We start from the raw sequence: 16,980 nt of genomic DNA on the forward strand, positions 1-16,980 counted from the left end.
GAAAGGACTCCCAAGTATTTAAAGCTACCATAAGTGATAATGCACTATTATAATTGTTATTGTGTTAGATGGCTGAATGTGATATACATTTGCCAAATGAATCTCCTAAAGCTCAGATTCTTTGAGGATTAGTGCAGAGAACCTTAAAAACCCCCAATGGTACCCTTGTAAACTCAGTGGAGCACTACTTGAATAGAGAAGTTACAGTCATACTGAACAGGAGTTAACTGAGAGTGTCCAGAAAATGTACGGGACTTAAGTGTGTTTAGATGCCAAATATCAACATGTAGAAATTTCAGCCTCAGGAAGTTTTAATGGAAGAAAGTAGCTCAATCACTCAGTATATTTTGCAACTTTAGCTGGAAGTTTAACATCACAAAATGGCTATGCAGCTTTAAGAATCACAAAATGTATTCAATAATTTTCCCTGCTTTTCAGATCTGCTGTTCATTAAAAGCTCTTCTCCTGTTTGCAGTTTCCAGTTTTCAAATGGATGACACAACCAATGCATAGCTTAATGTTCATTCTCATGAGTCATAATTAATAAATAATCATATCACATACATAGAATTTTACAGGTACTCTTAAAATGGTTTTACAGTTCTATTAAATATATAGTTAAAATAATCACTGCTATATAAAAAAAATCATTTTAAAACAGCTGAACTCTCAAGCTTTGCATAAAATTCTGTAGACACATTCATTACAATCTAGAAACTCAATAAAAATACATTTTAGAGCTCAATCTCTCAAAAATATTCATGGCATTGAAAATTGATTGTCGTTTTTTACTGTAGGCTGTGCTTGCCCTGCCTTTGCACTGATAATTTCCTACAATTTGGCAAAAGCTATATTCTGGTCAGTTTGTAGATTATGTGACTATTTAACTCATTTCCTCAACTCTAAGTCATCTGCCCCATAAATGTTTAGTGGGGTTCTGTCTTTAATAGTGTATCTTTCCTTGCACTTTCTATAAAATCATGATGAAACACTTTGCAGTTAAGTTTCATAACTACAACAACATTAAACCATCCTATTACAGCTGCCACTCAGTCTTTAATGCTGCTTCTGTGAACACCAAACATCCTTTATCCAGTGATCCTCAGGCACTTCCTGACACATTTCACAATGCTCTGCTACCCACATTTGCTCAAAACCAGCAGGTTTTAGAAAGAGTCTTAACAGATCAGTATCTGTTGTATCTGAATTCAGATGCTAAATCAATATACCAATTGTGGCCAGTTCAAGCTTAGCATTTTTCAACCCAGGCAAAAGTTCAGCAAAACCTCCTGGTCAGACCCTGCACATATCGGCTGGAAAATGGGTAGACAATGGATTGGCCACCAGGTTTTATATCCTCCACTACCACCAGCCAGTCCTCTGGGAAGCAAGTTAAAATAGGCTTTGCCATAATAAATGTTTCATAATCAGGCTTTTAGGCAGTAGCTCAGAATAGACCACAAATGCCAAAACCAAGCAGTGTTTCCAGAACAGGGCACTTGCATTTAAGGAATTGGATCTTGCATTGTGGAAGAAGAGATGCAGGCTCGTGAGTCAGTTTAACTGGGAGAAGCTGCTGCTTCTGCAGATGTCAGTCTTTACAGTTCCAGGTAAAGGCAAAACTCTTGAAGAGTTCAGTTGTTTTTTAAGTATAATTGACACCACCAGTTAAATCACTCTTAGCGCTTCACCCTGGATCTTCTCACCCATGGAATGGCTGGGTAAGGTACACTGCTTCTGTTATAGCATACAAAACAAACCCAAAAATTGAAAGCAATGTAATACCAAGTATCATGGAATGGCTTAGTATTTTTTTTTCATCTATTTTGGATGGAAGAAGCAATTTCTGTCACTCAGTGGGATAGGCTGGAGTTTGTACATCAATTGAAACACTGGCTGAGATGACCAATGCAATTGCAGGATGCTGCTTGACATTTGAACTGCTCATTTCAATGAATCAGTCACTATTCATCAGTGGCAGGTAACAAAGAAAACCTTGGGTTTTCTCCTTGGACAAAAATACTGTGTAATGACATTTCTGGCATAGCATGTTCCCATTCACCTTTCCATTCTTTGTGGATGTCAGTTGTTTAGCTAAGACATCCAAAGAGCTCCTCATCCTGATTAATTTTCTTTGGAGGAAGGAAGGAAAGAAGAAGGGAGCATACTTGATTGAACTTTGATAGCTGTAAAGCCCTATAAAGGGACTGTAATCCAACTCCAAACAGCCTCTGCTGAAGATTAACACACATGGAAGAACCAGAGTAAAGATACAAAGGCTCAGCAAAAGTTATCATAAACCAAAGAAGCCTATGAAGAGTGGAACAGAATGAAAAGCTGTCAACAGTTTTGCTCCAAACTAGTGTAGTACACTACTGCTTGCTGCTATTAAATAAATGCTGTACCCCAGCCTGGTATTCCCTGGTTTTCAGGAAAAGCATAAAACGTTTCTTGTACTAAGTTTTATTCTTTCAGAGGAAAAAATCGCTAATCCTTCAACTTTCTATTTTAGCCTACTTCCAGAAAGCACCTTCAAAAATTCTTACATTGGTTTTCTTTTGGAAGAAAGCATCGCTGTCTTCCACAACAGGCACAAACAAGTTCATGTATTACAAATCAGCTGACTCAAAATCTTGACTGTTTTCATGAACAAGATGAAAGAAATGTATTTTTTTTTTACTTAAGCTGATTTAAACCAAATTAAGTTGGGACATTTGGATCTCTTCCTCACCAAGAACAATAGATCTTATTTCTAGGTTCATGGAGTGAATCCAGCTCTAGTCAACAGTGACAGGACAGAATAGGAAAGATTTCAGCTTTCTTGAAAGCTGTTCAGAATTTTATCTTCAATGTTTAAGATCTGTCATTCCTTACTTCTATTGAATTCTAACTGCAGGTCAGAATCTAAATCCCAGGGGAACAAAATGCTGATGAAAAAGAATGAAATGTGATGCATGGTTAGGATTTCCCCAGCAGATAACATGACTACAGACAGGTTTTAAATACCTGCAAATAAATTGCTATATATTTTGATGTATCTTGATTCTATTAGTTCATCTGAGAACTTAGCCAGGGTAGGGATACACCTTATGCTACAACAAAGTATGTAAAACTTACAGCCATGTCATTTAATTTTCACTCAGTGTAAAATTTTAGGAAGCACATTGCAGTCAACCTTCTGAATTTTCAGGTGGAAGCAGCAACGTGATGTAGTCTCATAAAGCATACCATGAAACTGAAAATGTGCCAAAGGGAAGTAGTGACTTCACTAAAAGTCACATGGAGAAAAATTGCTGCTATGAAATTGAAGACTTCTCTTTTGTCCTATAAAACATGGATTACACCTTCTCTGGCAAAAATCCTGTATCAAATTTCCTAAAGTGATTATTGATGTGGACAAAACTTACAAGAGGCAGAAGCAGCTCAACTGTGCCCATGGATAAGCCACAGGAATCTCTTCAGTTGCACTAGAAAATCAATACTGGTTGTTAGCATTGCTCTGTATTTAGTTCTACATCTGTCATTTCTATCTCAATTGAATTGGACACAAAAGATATTTCTAATTCTTTTACTATGCCCTAGTGCCTTAACAGTAGCCTCAGCAAAGCTAGTTACCTATTATTTTTTGTATCAGCAAAAGACAGAAATCCTTATGCGATTTGTAAATAAAAGCAGCAAAGAAATTGAAGCAGAAGCAGACTCAGAAGCACTGAGGTACTTTTAAAAAACTTTAGTTCCTGGCCTGAGAGTTCCCAGAGTTCCCATATAAACTCTCCTAAGAAACAGCTAGGATGTATATTCTTCATACTTCTTCATACCCAATTTATTCCTGCAAATCAAACATACCAAAAGGTGCAGGATAAAAATTACTTTAAATCTTAAAAAAAATTAATCTTCCCTACTCCAATAAACCCTCAACCTGATTTTGATCCTCCACTGGATTTGCTAATGGAACTGTAATCAATTCCTGGTGTGTGATTCACCGCCTGTAGCTCTGCCCTGCCTCCAACTCTTTCAAATGGAAAATATGAAGAAGCATTTCTAGCCTTGCCCTAGCAGGTGGGCACATCCAGAGGTAAGTCAAAACCATCCCTCTTCCACAGCTATCAGGCCCTATATAAGAAAATGAAGCCAGAAGAATAATTTTTGAAGACTAGAGCTCTGAATTGTTCATACTTCTACTGATAATTATCTGGTTTTATTTAGCATCTTATAAAGCAAGGCACAAATGTACAAAATTGCATCTACTAAATCAGATAGTTTTTATATATATTTACACAATTACCATAATATAAAATGTGCTCTGACACTGCCATAGCACAACAGTAGTGGAATTGAGGACAACCTGATAATAAACACAAATACCAGGTCCTGGATTTCTGTTTGTGCTTCACCTGAAGGAACATATTCATATGCAGATACACAAAGCAATCCAGACACCATCCCTTTATTTTCCACACCTCACTCAGATCAAACTTTGTTGCTAAGAAGCTGTGGAAGGAGTAAAAGGCAGTAGACCAGCACCCAGAAGAAAATGACAAAGTAGAATATCTCTGGCTGCTCAAAAATAGCTATCTCATGAGTTGGTGCTGGAGTCTCGCTTGCTTCCAAGTCCTTTTTCTTCCTGAAAACAGGAGAAAATTCATTAAGAGGCAAAGAAAAAAAGAAGAAACCTTCTGTGTTAGTAATTACTGTGAAGATCAGAGGTTAGACTAAAAGAAAGCAGTTTAATGAATCTTTTCAGTCTGGTCAGTTGGAGGGCCCCAGCTGGACTGGGAGGGGCATACTGGGCATTAGCAGTGTGTTCCTTCCAGAGTCAACGTATATAAGAATCAATCTTCTGAAAACTCCAGACAAATTCTCAGGTAGTTTAAGTAAGTGCCATTACAGCACAGCCCTCTGATGTAATGTGATTCCCACCTGTCAAAAATATGCCCTTTGATTTTCAGAACAGTAAACACAGCACTGGGCAACACATCTCACACACAGTTTTGCTTATTCACTGGATCTGACTTCATATACTTTCCCCAGATCATCTACTTTCAGAGCCCCTCATGCTAGGCACTAGAATATTAAACAGAAAAAGCTCAAGACTTCCAACCAAGGAACCAGCTAGCAATTGGGGTTTGCAGGACGACTTCAAAATTTCAACTTTCCAAATTTCCAGCTGTGGTTCATAAGGGCAAAGCCCGATGGATTCTGCCAGCACCACTGAGCTCTCACAAAGACAAGGAAAGGTCTTATTTTAAAAGGCACAAGATGGTTCAATCATTTTATATTTTTCTAGTACTGTAAGAAAAACACTCCAGTAAACTGTTTTTAATCTACTTCTGGAGAAAAATGGTGTTTTTCTCCTTGGAGCCTCCTACTGGATATATACCTGAGTATTACACAAAATTCACTTAATATCAGCGAATTGTACAACTGATACAACTGTAACAACTATTCATGTATTTTTTTAAACAGAGAGACAGGCCAGTGGATCCTGATAATATTATGTGTGTTTTCTATGTCTAAATATAACAATCATTTAACCTAGAAGTTCTGAGAGGTACTATTCAATATCAGCTAAGAGGCAAAACCTAAAGCAGTCCTTGTTTCTTGTAGGTATTTAGACCTTAATACCAAAGAGATGCACACTCTGTGTTCATGACCTGTCACCCTAAGTCTAAACTAAACACATACAAATTATCAAAACTCATAATGCTCCAACAGAGGCCAGTCCTCCACTGAAGTAATTGACTTTCTCTGGCATTGATCTCACTAAACATTGTTTTGACAGCCTTCCAAACCTGGAAAGAGTCATTGCTGCCAGAGGGCCTAACATTTGAAGTTCTCCCACTCTTCTCTCAGCCTGAGATATCCACCACATGGGGAAAATGCTCAGAATCTTCCTTAGACAGCTGAATCTTTCAGGTCAAGAAAAAGCATTTTAGTCACGGGACAGATTGAGCAATAAGGAAATTTTGTATCTTACACCTATGGGAAACAAGGACTCTGAGCCATTACAGAAGACAGTTGCTACCATTATAATTAATTTCCAGCTCCCTTTGTATCACTGCTAGTAGTACCTAGGAGTTACGGCTTCCTTGCAAAAGTCAGTCTGAATAAGAAACACTCACCCGATGATCAATGGATTTTCATCCATATCTGTCATCTTCTGCTCATTTGCACCATAGGTTTCCTTAATAAAAACAGGAACAGATAACAAAAATGAAATTCAGCATCTCACAAAGGTGGTAACTGTGTATTTTATGCAAATTGTTTTCTCAAATAAAATGAAAGTGAGCTTATAATCATATTTCCCATCAGCACATCCAGGACTGTAGTTTGGTGCACACACAGAAAAGCAAAAAAAGTTGTGAAATAAGATTTTTTTTACTTTCAACTGCTTTCATCAGTTGAATAAAACTCCCCTCATTCATATGTATTTCCAGTAACTCTGACAGCATTGCAAAACTAAAGCATCTGTGTGAAACCTCCCTTTCATTGAACACTGGTGGCAGCATTTTTTTAAAAACTCCAAGATGGTCAGAATTTTATTTTTGTGTTGAAAAAAAGCCATATTCCTGTTCTTGCTCAGCATGCCCAGATTGCTGATGCTGTCCCTTCCTTCTGACTTTAAAAATAAATATCCAGATCTCAGTGTGCTCTCAAGAAGCCATCATGAATCACATCTGTCATTAGGGACGCAGTTTCACGTTACAACTAAAATTCTTTTAGGGTTAGCTGCTGCTACTGATAATATAATACACTGCTACTGTGAGGAAAAGGGACAGAGCCCAATTTTTCAGAAAAAGTGCTCTTCAGGAGACACCCATCATTTTTGCAGGGTTGGGATCAGGGCACCAACATCATACAGAGAATGCAAAAACTAAAAGAAACTGGGACGGCAAACAAAGGCAGCTTCAAACAAGCAAAATGTTGCAGCTATACAGCTATGATGAAGATTTAAAGCTACAATAGATATAACTGTAGTATTGGTACTCCTTTGTGAATTTGTTCAAGGTTCAGTGAAGTTTGGTATGTATTTAGGACTTCAGTAAAACTTTGCAACTATGCCCGGTTTTAGCACTAGAATTATTAGAAGTCACAAGACTTTCATAGTGTCACGGACTTTTTACAGTGTGTGAACTTCTGGAGTTTAAGAGAACCAGGGAAACACCAATAAATAAATGTTTACACTTACCTCCTCAGAAGCATTACGAGAAAACCTTTTCCGGAGATGAATGTTGGCATCATTGGCACTGCTTCTGTATGAAAAAGCAAAGTTTTTAAATTCATAAAATTAAGTTAAAAAGAGACACTGAAAATGGATGTGATAGGTTTAAGCTACACAAAACCACAAATATGCATTGTTGCATGTATTAGAATATGGACTGGAATTTATCAGTAACATGATAAAAATGGTTTTGGGAAAATCTTACCAACAATAAAAAATTCACATTCTCAAAAAGGAATATTTTCTGAAAAATTGTATCTGAGAGCATTCTTGCACCTTTGACATCACTGACAATTAAGTGAGAGAATACCCAAATTTTATGGCCATTGATATTAAAAAGATGGGACTGTCAGGAAACAGAAAGCTTGAAGGGGACAACGGGTTTTTCTAAGTAAATTTTCAAATTCATTAGAGTGGTCCAGTGATAAGAATCAACAAGTGTTCATGTCCTGCTCAAATAGATTACCTAAGAACAAATTAGAACATAAGAAAAACCAGAAGTAAATGGAGCAAAATTAGCTGAGTTTCTGTACTGGGCCTGGCTGGGCTGCAGTTAAATTTCCCTAGAGCAGTGGGCTGGGGATGGGCAAGAGGCTTGGAGGGGACACAGCCAGGAGAGCTGACCCAAACTGACCAAAGGGCAGTGACACACACACTTGTTCTTATATCTGTCTTTTGAAGCAACCACTACACCCTGCTTCCCAGGAAGTGGCTGGACACTGCTGTGCTGATGGAAAGTAGAGAATAAATAAATATTTTTTTGGTCTTCTGCTAATTTGCTTCCACACACGGTCTTTGCCTTTTCATTAAAATGCCTTTACCTCAACCCATGAGTTCTTAATCTTATTTTCTCTCCAACACCTCATTTACTTGTTCATAACTAGAAAAAACATCCAAAAAGTATCTACTAAAATCAAACAGTGTCATGCTTCCACATACTGTCACAATGCACATGGACTATTTCATCTACGTTATAAAATACTCTCTCTGTTAGAAAAGCAATTACAACACTTCCACATTCAAAATGCACTGGGCTTCCACTTGGGTTTTGTGTGGCAAAGTTTGTAGCAGAGTCAAGTCCCACTGAATCTTGAACTCAACATGTTCAAGAGAAACACAGGAAGAAGCCAATGAATCCAAATACTTCCTCCTAAAACAAGACTACAACAAGCATCCAATGGACAGAGCAATTTCAAAAGACCGGTTTAGGTGTCTGTAAGACAAAGTTAATGTGAAATACCTGGTAAATTCCTGGAAGTCAGCATTTTCTTCCAGGTCATCTTGTGATAGAGTAGTAGTGGCAACTTCTGAGATCTGCAAATCATCTTCAATCATATTTTGCTCCTCCTCCTCCCTATTATTATTTTCTTCTGGTGTCTTTATGGCTAATGGTAAATCCTCTAAATGTTCTACTATGGCCTGTTGAAATTAAGAAATGTTTTGCTTTAGGCAACAAGACTGATTCCCCACTCTTCCAAATTCTTAGTAGTGCAGCCTAGTCAGACACTCAACTGCAGATAGAATGAGACTGAAAGTCTCACTAAAGAGAATAAAAAAGCAATAAATTTCTTGAAAATCTTTTGGGATTCAGTTCAACATACACACATACATACATACACACATACATACAGTTGGAAAATCTGATCTTTCTATTAAGAAGTCATGACATGACATGGCTCTTTGAAGCAATCCACTAGACTTTTTAAAATCTACCCCCAATTAGTCCTTCAAGTTAACACAAACTGACTTCATTACTGCAGTTAGAGTCAGCAGCAAAACACATTCAAGCAAAGTGTCTAAGTAACATATAGAGCAGCATTAAATGGACACTTGTTCCTGAAAAACGCTAACAAAAATTATGGGCTGGAAAATATGTAAGGCACTTCAAAACTTGTGTCTGCAAGAGGAGATGCAGGAGCAAACTGCCTAAACCAAATACCTACAAAGTACCCAGCCCTTTCTCCTCCGCCAGTGCAGACAAGCCTTCATATTACCCATATAATGTATCCTACTCAAATTGTTTTTCTAAGTTTTTGTAGGCAAACTTACTTGGATTGAGACTATCATTGCCTGTATCCTTTCTGTTTCTTTAGAAGCAATAATAATTTCTGTTCATCTCATTACAGATTATTAAAAATACCCTCTCTGGTAATCTGTTATGCCTAAGGATTATACAGAAACCTCTAACTATTTTAAAACATTATAAAAATTCACACTTTTGCTGTATTTTTATATAATCTTTTATCCTTAGGGATTACAGAAGCCTCAAATGATTTTAAAACGTAATATAAATTCACATTCATGCAGTGCTATTAGGACTTATTATCTCTTTAAACGTCAGATCTTCCCAGGTATCTGCAATTCCATTCATTCCAGTAGGGGGCTGTGGCAAACAGTGTAATGCAACAGGAAACCAGCTACATTGCGAGTATTTCTCCCAAGCGTTGCAAAATGAAAGCAAATGAAAACCACTGGGATCTGATGCTAAGCCCACATACATACCCAAAGAAATGCTAGTAATAAAATAAAATACCTCAGGATGTTGTGGAATAGCGGAATCTTCATCGTTGGTGTCCTTATTGTCATGCTCTTTTATTTCTAACTCTTCTACTAGTAATGGCACTTCTCTTTCATCTGAAGAATTCACGTGACTGCTTGTTTTTCTAGTTTCCTCCTCGCTGTTCTCAGTATCTGTTTCTGATGGAGGGGTACCTAGCTTATTCTCCAAGTCTGGCTCTGGAGCATCCTCCTTGTGGTCCTCTTCTGGTAAGTTCTTGTCATGTAAAACATCTGTTACTGTTTCAGAAGAAGCTTTTTCATTTTCTGTATCATAACCTTCGATACAAGGCTCGAGGTAAGCGTTCAGAACTGCTGATATGGGAACATTATAATGTGGATAATAAAAGAGATCATGGGGTATTACGGATACTTTTGAAGAACTGGGTAGCACTTCAGCTGCAGACTCAACTTCATCACAGCTGTCCAGGTCCTCTGGAGTTTTAGGTACATCTGAGAGAGAGTCATCAGATGTTTCAGGCTGTGTAGATAGTTCTTGGCTTTCGAGATTGGAACCATTTGGTGAACAAGGGCTCGATTCTATTGTCTCAAGGCCAGGTGATTCCTTTGTATGTTCATCTTGTGGAAGTGTCTGTATTTCCTCATTTAGAAGGTGGAGAACGTACTTCTGCGTATCTTCTTGTTTTGATGTATCTTCTGGTAAAAGAATTGAAGACTGGGGTTTGCTGTCTTCAACTTTATTAATAGAATCATCTGTAAGTATGCCTGAAGTCCAGGATAATGGACTCAAAGAAGATGTATTGGCTGAAAGGCTCTTGGTTTCATTGTCATATTCAGTAGGGGTTTCCTTAGTTAATTCTTCAGAGTATTCTTCAAAAGAGTCAACAGAATTTTTCTGATTTGTCAGAACCGCTGGAGAAGGGTCATCATTCTGTTTCAGTGGATCATCAGAGATGCTCCCTTCACCTGGCGTGAATTTGTCATTTAGATCCTCCCAAGAGGAACTGGATTCAAAACTGACAGGTCCTGTAATTTTCAGTGAGGTTGGCCTTTGAGGCTCCTCTTCAGACATCCCCTGTAAATCGCCTAACGGCTGACTCAGTTTCCCATTACAATTTTCAGAAGTGGTTTCTGATGGGATTCTCTCAGGGATATCGTGAATATGGACCTTTGGAGGAGCTGGATGACTCCTCTCATGATTAACAGTATACATGTTTTCTTCACTTTCACTTAAAATCAAGATTTTGCCTTCCTCTTCTGATGGCGTCTCTTTGATGCGGACATATGTGGACTCAATTGGAAGCTCCTTGTCAGGATCTGTAAAGTCTTCCTGTAAGTGATGGACATTAGAAAACTTTAGAAGACAAACCTAGCTCAGATACCATTTTACATTTCCCAAACACGATGGAAGGAATAAATATTTAGTCTTTCAGTCCATAGGCAATTAATGACTCACTTATCTTGAAAGTAGGAAAACTAATTTGGCAAGTCAAGTGCCTTGAACAAAGCTCAACGTCAAGAAGGCATTTGTACAGGAAGATCAGAATGCAGACGAGCCTACTCCTCAATTGTAAATGTATTTATCTCTCCCTGCTGCACCTGTGGAGACAACTGACTTGGCTTTTTGACACAATCCAAACCCTGGGAATAACATAAATCTAACAAATCAAATAAATTCATTGTGAAATATATTGATATACCAGATTATTTCCTTCCAACAGACTCTATTAAAAGAAAGTTAGCTTTTAACGTCCATTAAAATGCCAACAAGTCTTAATGTCAATCAATCTTATTGCTCATCTAATCTACTAATAATAATTATATAGATTAATAACAATTAATATAAAATAATAATTAATAACAACCAGTAATAATCTATTATAATAATTTTAATTTCAATTACTTTCATAATGCCCACCAATTTTATCAACTACAAAATATAACCCAACTGTAGCCTTCAGTCAAGAAATGAGAGAAAATGCCTGTTTCTCCAAAGGGCCTCTGCTAATTCTTGACACTGTCAGTCCTTGCTTAATCCTCAATTCTTTATTTTTGCCTTGAATTCCTGGTCATTTAAATTGCAGTTTATTTCATGCTTATAATGGGTGCTTTTTACTGTTGCATTGACTAGATTCAGCTTCTTGTGTCTCATACCTGCTGAATATAGACTGATTATGGCCCTCAAACTTGAGAAGATAGAAGTAAAAATTAAATTCAAAGTCCAATGAATCATTATAGATAAAGGGATAAAATTCCACCTTATTTAAAACCAATATAGCAAAGCCATAGAGTCCTATGAAACCAGTTCTAACCTCTGAAAGTTACAATTGGATGTAAATGTATAAAAGCACTATTCTACCTAAAGAATTTTAGTTATCACTAATGAAAGCCCTTTTCACTGGATTTAACAAAAATGTGAAAAATTAAATCCAGGTTTGTTGTTTATTTTAAATAGCTTAGAAAGAAACCTAGAAAATAAATCTGACTTTATTACGTACACCAAGGCAAATTTAAAAAATGACATGACATAGGAGTAAACACATACCCCTTCCAGCTCTGGGAAGTGCTCCAGAAATTGTGCCACATATGTCACAATTGACTGCTCATCGGGTGACTCCACCATGATATCTGTGGAGACAGACGCGAGGGGCTTGAGCACACACAGCTTCGAAACGCTCTTGCAGAGGAACAGATTGTCAGACATTTATCCTGCCATTATGGTCACAGAAATAACAGCTACAAACGCTTCTCTTTTTTCTGACAGATAAGAGAAATGCTCTTCACTGCTGATGGTGCTTGTCAGAGTTCTCAACGTCCTATTCACGTTCATTTTTTCCTATTTCCAAACACACACTGAACCCCGATCAGGGTTCCCTTTTCATTCACTTTCATTCTGCCATTTATGCTGTTGTCACTAGACAGGTGACTGTTGTTGAGTGACAATACAGAGGTTTATTTTTAGCAGGATAGCCCAGTCTTCTAACAGGTGATTGAAGTGCAATTGTGCTTTCAATCATGACACCAAGGCCTAGCACAGGTCTAGCAGAGTTCAGTAAAAAGAACAAGAAATCCATTTATACATATTTTATATACACATACACACTTAGGTTTATGTGAATAAATACCTGTGTGTATATATGCACTGTAAAAGGAAAAATGAGAGATGCAGATGCATTTGAATGGGTATCTCTCCATTTGTCTGGTATGGCAGCCTTGCACAGTTCATCCTGGAGTGACATTTAGTCTCTGCAGCCTCGGTGTTACAGAACAGCGCTAATGCACTGAGACACCCCTCAGAACAACAATTAATGCCCTCTAAGACTGCAGATTTCACAAAGCATCTAAGCATGAACCAGGACCAGTGTACCTAGATAAAACCACGGTAAGATCTTTGACCTCAAGGAGCTTACAAATATGACTGGAAGCATACAATTACAAGCCACTGACCATTTTTATTTTTCTTATCAAAAATCTCAGCACACTGATCCCATCAGCAGCCTAATCACTGGGAGGTTTTTGGTATGTATCACAATGCAATATTAATGAATTCATTGTAGTCTGAGCATTACAAAGCTGTTGTGTTTACCTTCTGGTTCGAGGAGCCGAGGGACACCCAGTTTGTTCTGTGCTATGCTGAAAGCGTCCTCCAGGTTTTCTCGTGCTGATTTCTCCAGTGCATGCTTCATGTCTACCAAAGTACAATCTATGGCTTTTATGACAGCTAAGAAAGCAAGGCCACTCCTCCAACTACTTGTAAAGTCCTGGACTGCAACGCCATACCTAAATAGAATTACATACATTTCACATGGCTGGTTTGTTACACAATCCAAAGTAAAGGCATCATCATTTTCAGACTCCTGAAAGTTAAAACGTAAGGTTGCTGAGTAGCACTTGTCACATTTGTGATATTTTTGGATTTCAAAATCTAGAAATACATTCAGAAAACACATGGGTTCACAAACTGAATTGGTGTGGCTAACAGCTGACACCAACCTGCTTGTAGGAAGTAGTTAGTAAAAACAAAGCCCTTAAGAATACAGTAACCACATTTAACATTCACAAAACCAAATGTCTCTGTGATTCCTGTTTCTTTCGCTCTCCAGCATTTTAATGCCATAGCTTGGGAAAACTTCCAAGATTTAAATATTTAAACACATAAGCATAAATTATTCACATTCCTGTGTACTTGGCCTTCTATAGCAGAAAATATGCCAAATGCAAATGGTGTCAGCATATGCATAAACCACAAGTGTGTTAGATGCCCAAAGCTTTGGATGAAAAACAGCCATTAAACTTGCAATGGAATACAGCCCCAGAATAGAAAATTCTGCACAGATCATGGGATAGTAGGATTACAGTGATGCTATTATGTTTTAAATACTACAATTGCAAAAACAATTATCTCTTACTAGATCTTTTCAATTTGCACTCTTTGACTGGGCTGAAAAATCTGTGGTCTTTACTTCTCAGGTCCTCACTTTCTTTATACCACCTATTAATGATGACATCAGCATTGTTTTGGACTAAAACGGTACTTCCTCTATGATCTGCACGGCAGCAGTGAACTACACATCTCAATGGGACAAGCTTATCTGCTCAACAAGCACCCTTAGCTTCACTGGAGATAACCAAGGGATGATGTTGTCACAGGACCAAGTATTGGAAATGTAATGTAAAAATATAAATTTTTAATGTAAAAATGTAATTTTTTGTCTTCAACAGTTGACACAGAAAATTTGTGTTCAAAGGCAAGATATAAATCCAGAGACAAAAATGTCAAATATTCAGCTAACTAACCTGTATAAGTAACTTTGACACATTCCCTCTTTAAAACTCTCTGCCAGTCACTACTTTAAATAACAATACATGTAAAATACACTCCAAGAATTTGCATGTGCATGAGACATCTTACACTACATTTTTTTAACTTGACAGTAACTCCGCCAGGATAAAGCATTACTAGACAAAATGCTTTGGTGAAAGAACCACTTTTTTATTAAAGAGGAGAGAGATGTCTTGTGCAGTGGAAATGTACTCAAATGTTACACGTTCAAGAGAAGTGATTAAAGTTTCACCTCCTTCCCCTCTTTAATTCTGAGGAAGGAGGGACTCTAGTAGGGGCTCTGTCCTTCAAGGCACTCTGCAGCGCACAGAGAAACTTCCTCTGGGCTACTGCTTAATTTAAAAAGCTGCTGATAAAGTCTTTCAGTATATTTATGTTTCCAGTTCATCCCCTTGTTATACCTAACCTTTAATCAGCAAAAGATGTCAAATAGACTGCATGAAAGCCGGGGTCCGGGGAGTAGAGAGTGATCCTGTTTTAAACAGCACCAAGCAGGTTAGTGCAAGTTAACATTTAACACCCAAACCATGGAGCCAGCAGCAGCCTTCAAGGTCAGATGGCTGCTGTAAACACATGGCCAAAGTGAAACACCCCCCTGCAGAGACCCTCTGCTGCCAAACTTCAAAAGCAGAAGAAGCCACACAACATGGTAACACACCCATGGGGCAGGACAGAGAAAAGAGACTCAGCTTCAAAGGGGCAGGTGGCAAGACACTGTTTTGTTCGAGGGTTTGTTAGCTTACTTTCTGGTTTTCCTCTGAACCCAGATTAGAAGGGCCCTGATGGCTTTCCGCTGATCCTTCACTGTAATGAACATGTTTCTCTCCACGCTGGGAGTGCCAGGGGATGTGTCTGATTCTGGACCACTGGGCCCAGAGGACAGGCTGGAGGAGGAGGAGTTCCTGTTGAGGTTGCCTGTAAGCTCCTTAATCTGTAATAAAAGGTGAAATACACAGTGTTCTGCTTTATCACTGGCTGCATCGTGTCCTTGTTTTCATGCAAACTTTAAAGAGATCAGTGCCATAACTGAATTTTAAGTGATAATTATAAACCTGTTCATTTTAACTCTCAGCTTGTATTTTACAAGCATGACAGCCAGCAGCAGCCCACGCAACAGAAAGGGCAAGCTACCAGTTCAGGCCGAACTGAGCAAATTAAATAAAAAGCAGAGAAACATGTCTTTGAAAGAAGTTAGTTTAACTGAAATTGTTCTCTTCACAAAGAGTGAAATATTTTTCATCAAGAAATGGTGACCTGCACTACTGCTGTACTCCTGTCCTTGGTCAGCACTGACATCTTGAGACTCTGATGTTTTTGGGTCCCCTGTGCCAGATTGACAGGTTCTGCTCACACTGTCTTTGCCTGTGAGTCTGCCTGGCCAAACTGGTTCTGTGCAGCATTGTTCAGCCTGAGGAGCTCAGCCATGGAGAGAAGCCCCAGTGCAACATTGAGATAATTTTTGTAACCTTTCAGCCATTTTTAAAATCAGATGAAGAGAATGAAAGGGCCTCCCAGTCTTATGAGAGTTGCAGAACCCTCCCTCCAGCTCTCTCTGTCCATTAGAATTTGGGATTGTCTAGAAGGTAATTTTCAAACTATGTGTAGGTTAGGGAGCAGTTTTAATCTAAGCCTGGAGATAAATAAATTTTCAGGCTCAAATACATGCTATCAGTTCCAGGTCCTTTGAGATCTTTCATATAACCATGTGTGTATCAGTTGCAAATTTTTGCTGTGTTGAGTAAGTCTCCAGAGAACAGTGATTCTAAATAGAATTTCCCACCACATTGGACCAAATCCAATAAAGATTATTGAAAATAAACTGTGATCTGGAACCATACCCAGGACATTGGTTCAGATCCAGGGAATCTGGAACAGAACCCTGAGAAGGCACAAGAAAGAAGGGAAAGTAGTAATCTGAAGCTCTAATTCAGGTCCAAGTTAAATGAGGGCTTAAATTATCTCAAATTTACATCAAAATAGGTCCAGTGAAGTAAAATGAAAGCAGCTGCAAGTATAAAATTAGTGTATATTAGGAGGGAAAAAGCTCAGGTGTAGCATGATTAATTATGTTCTTTAGGATTAAAAATCAATTTAAAAATCATTATTCAGCTGGAATAGATGGATACCATGAAGACATATTACTTATGGTTAAAGTATTCAAATTCTATTACCTGAAAAAACAAGATTATATTCCATATTAGTCCAAGTACCAGAGAGGAATTTCCATCTGCTATTTCTGCTGCATCAATGCTAACAAGCTTTACCTGTGGAAGAGATCATAAATTCAGAGCCAAATTCAAAGCAGCAAGGTATATGCAAAAAATGCACTGAGACTACTGGATATTTCCATACCACTGCTTCCACTGACACACCAGCAAAAAAGCAATACTGCAATCTT

General features: G+C 38.0%; 1 protein-coding gene across 1 annotated transcript in view; it reads right to left on the reverse strand.

The window, feature by feature from the left end:
• Positions 1 to 293: 293 nt before the first annotated feature.
• Positions 294 to 16,980, reverse strand: part of CLMN (calmin) — a 72,401-nt gene continuing 55,714 nt past the window's right edge. Inside the window, exons 5-13 of the mRNA XM_058853627.1 lie at positions 16,754 to 16,846; positions 15,326 to 15,513; positions 13,326 to 13,519; positions 12,285 to 12,367; positions 9,756 to 11,069; positions 8,463 to 8,641; positions 7,190 to 7,253; positions 6,123 to 6,184; positions 294 to 4,624 (exon numbers count right to left, since the gene is read on the reverse strand). Coding sequence (XP_058709610.1) covers positions 4,471 to 4,624; positions 6,123 to 6,184; positions 7,190 to 7,253; positions 8,463 to 8,641; positions 9,756 to 11,069; positions 12,285 to 12,367; positions 13,326 to 13,519; positions 15,326 to 15,513; positions 16,754 to 16,846 — 2,331 coding nt within the window. The 3' untranslated portion in view covers positions 294 to 4,470. The remainder of the gene's footprint in view (positions 4,625 to 6,122; positions 6,185 to 7,189; positions 7,254 to 8,462; positions 8,642 to 9,755; positions 11,070 to 12,284; positions 12,368 to 13,325; positions 13,520 to 15,325; positions 15,514 to 16,753; positions 16,847 to 16,980) is intronic.

The sequence above is a fragment of the Poecile atricapillus genome, chromosome 1, assembly GCF_030490865.1.
Source record: "Poecile atricapillus isolate bPoeAtr1 chromosome 1, bPoeAtr1.hap1, whole genome shotgun sequence".
In the NCBI taxonomy this organism is placed as follows: Eukaryota; Metazoa; Chordata; class Aves; order Passeriformes; family Paridae; genus Poecile; species Poecile atricapillus.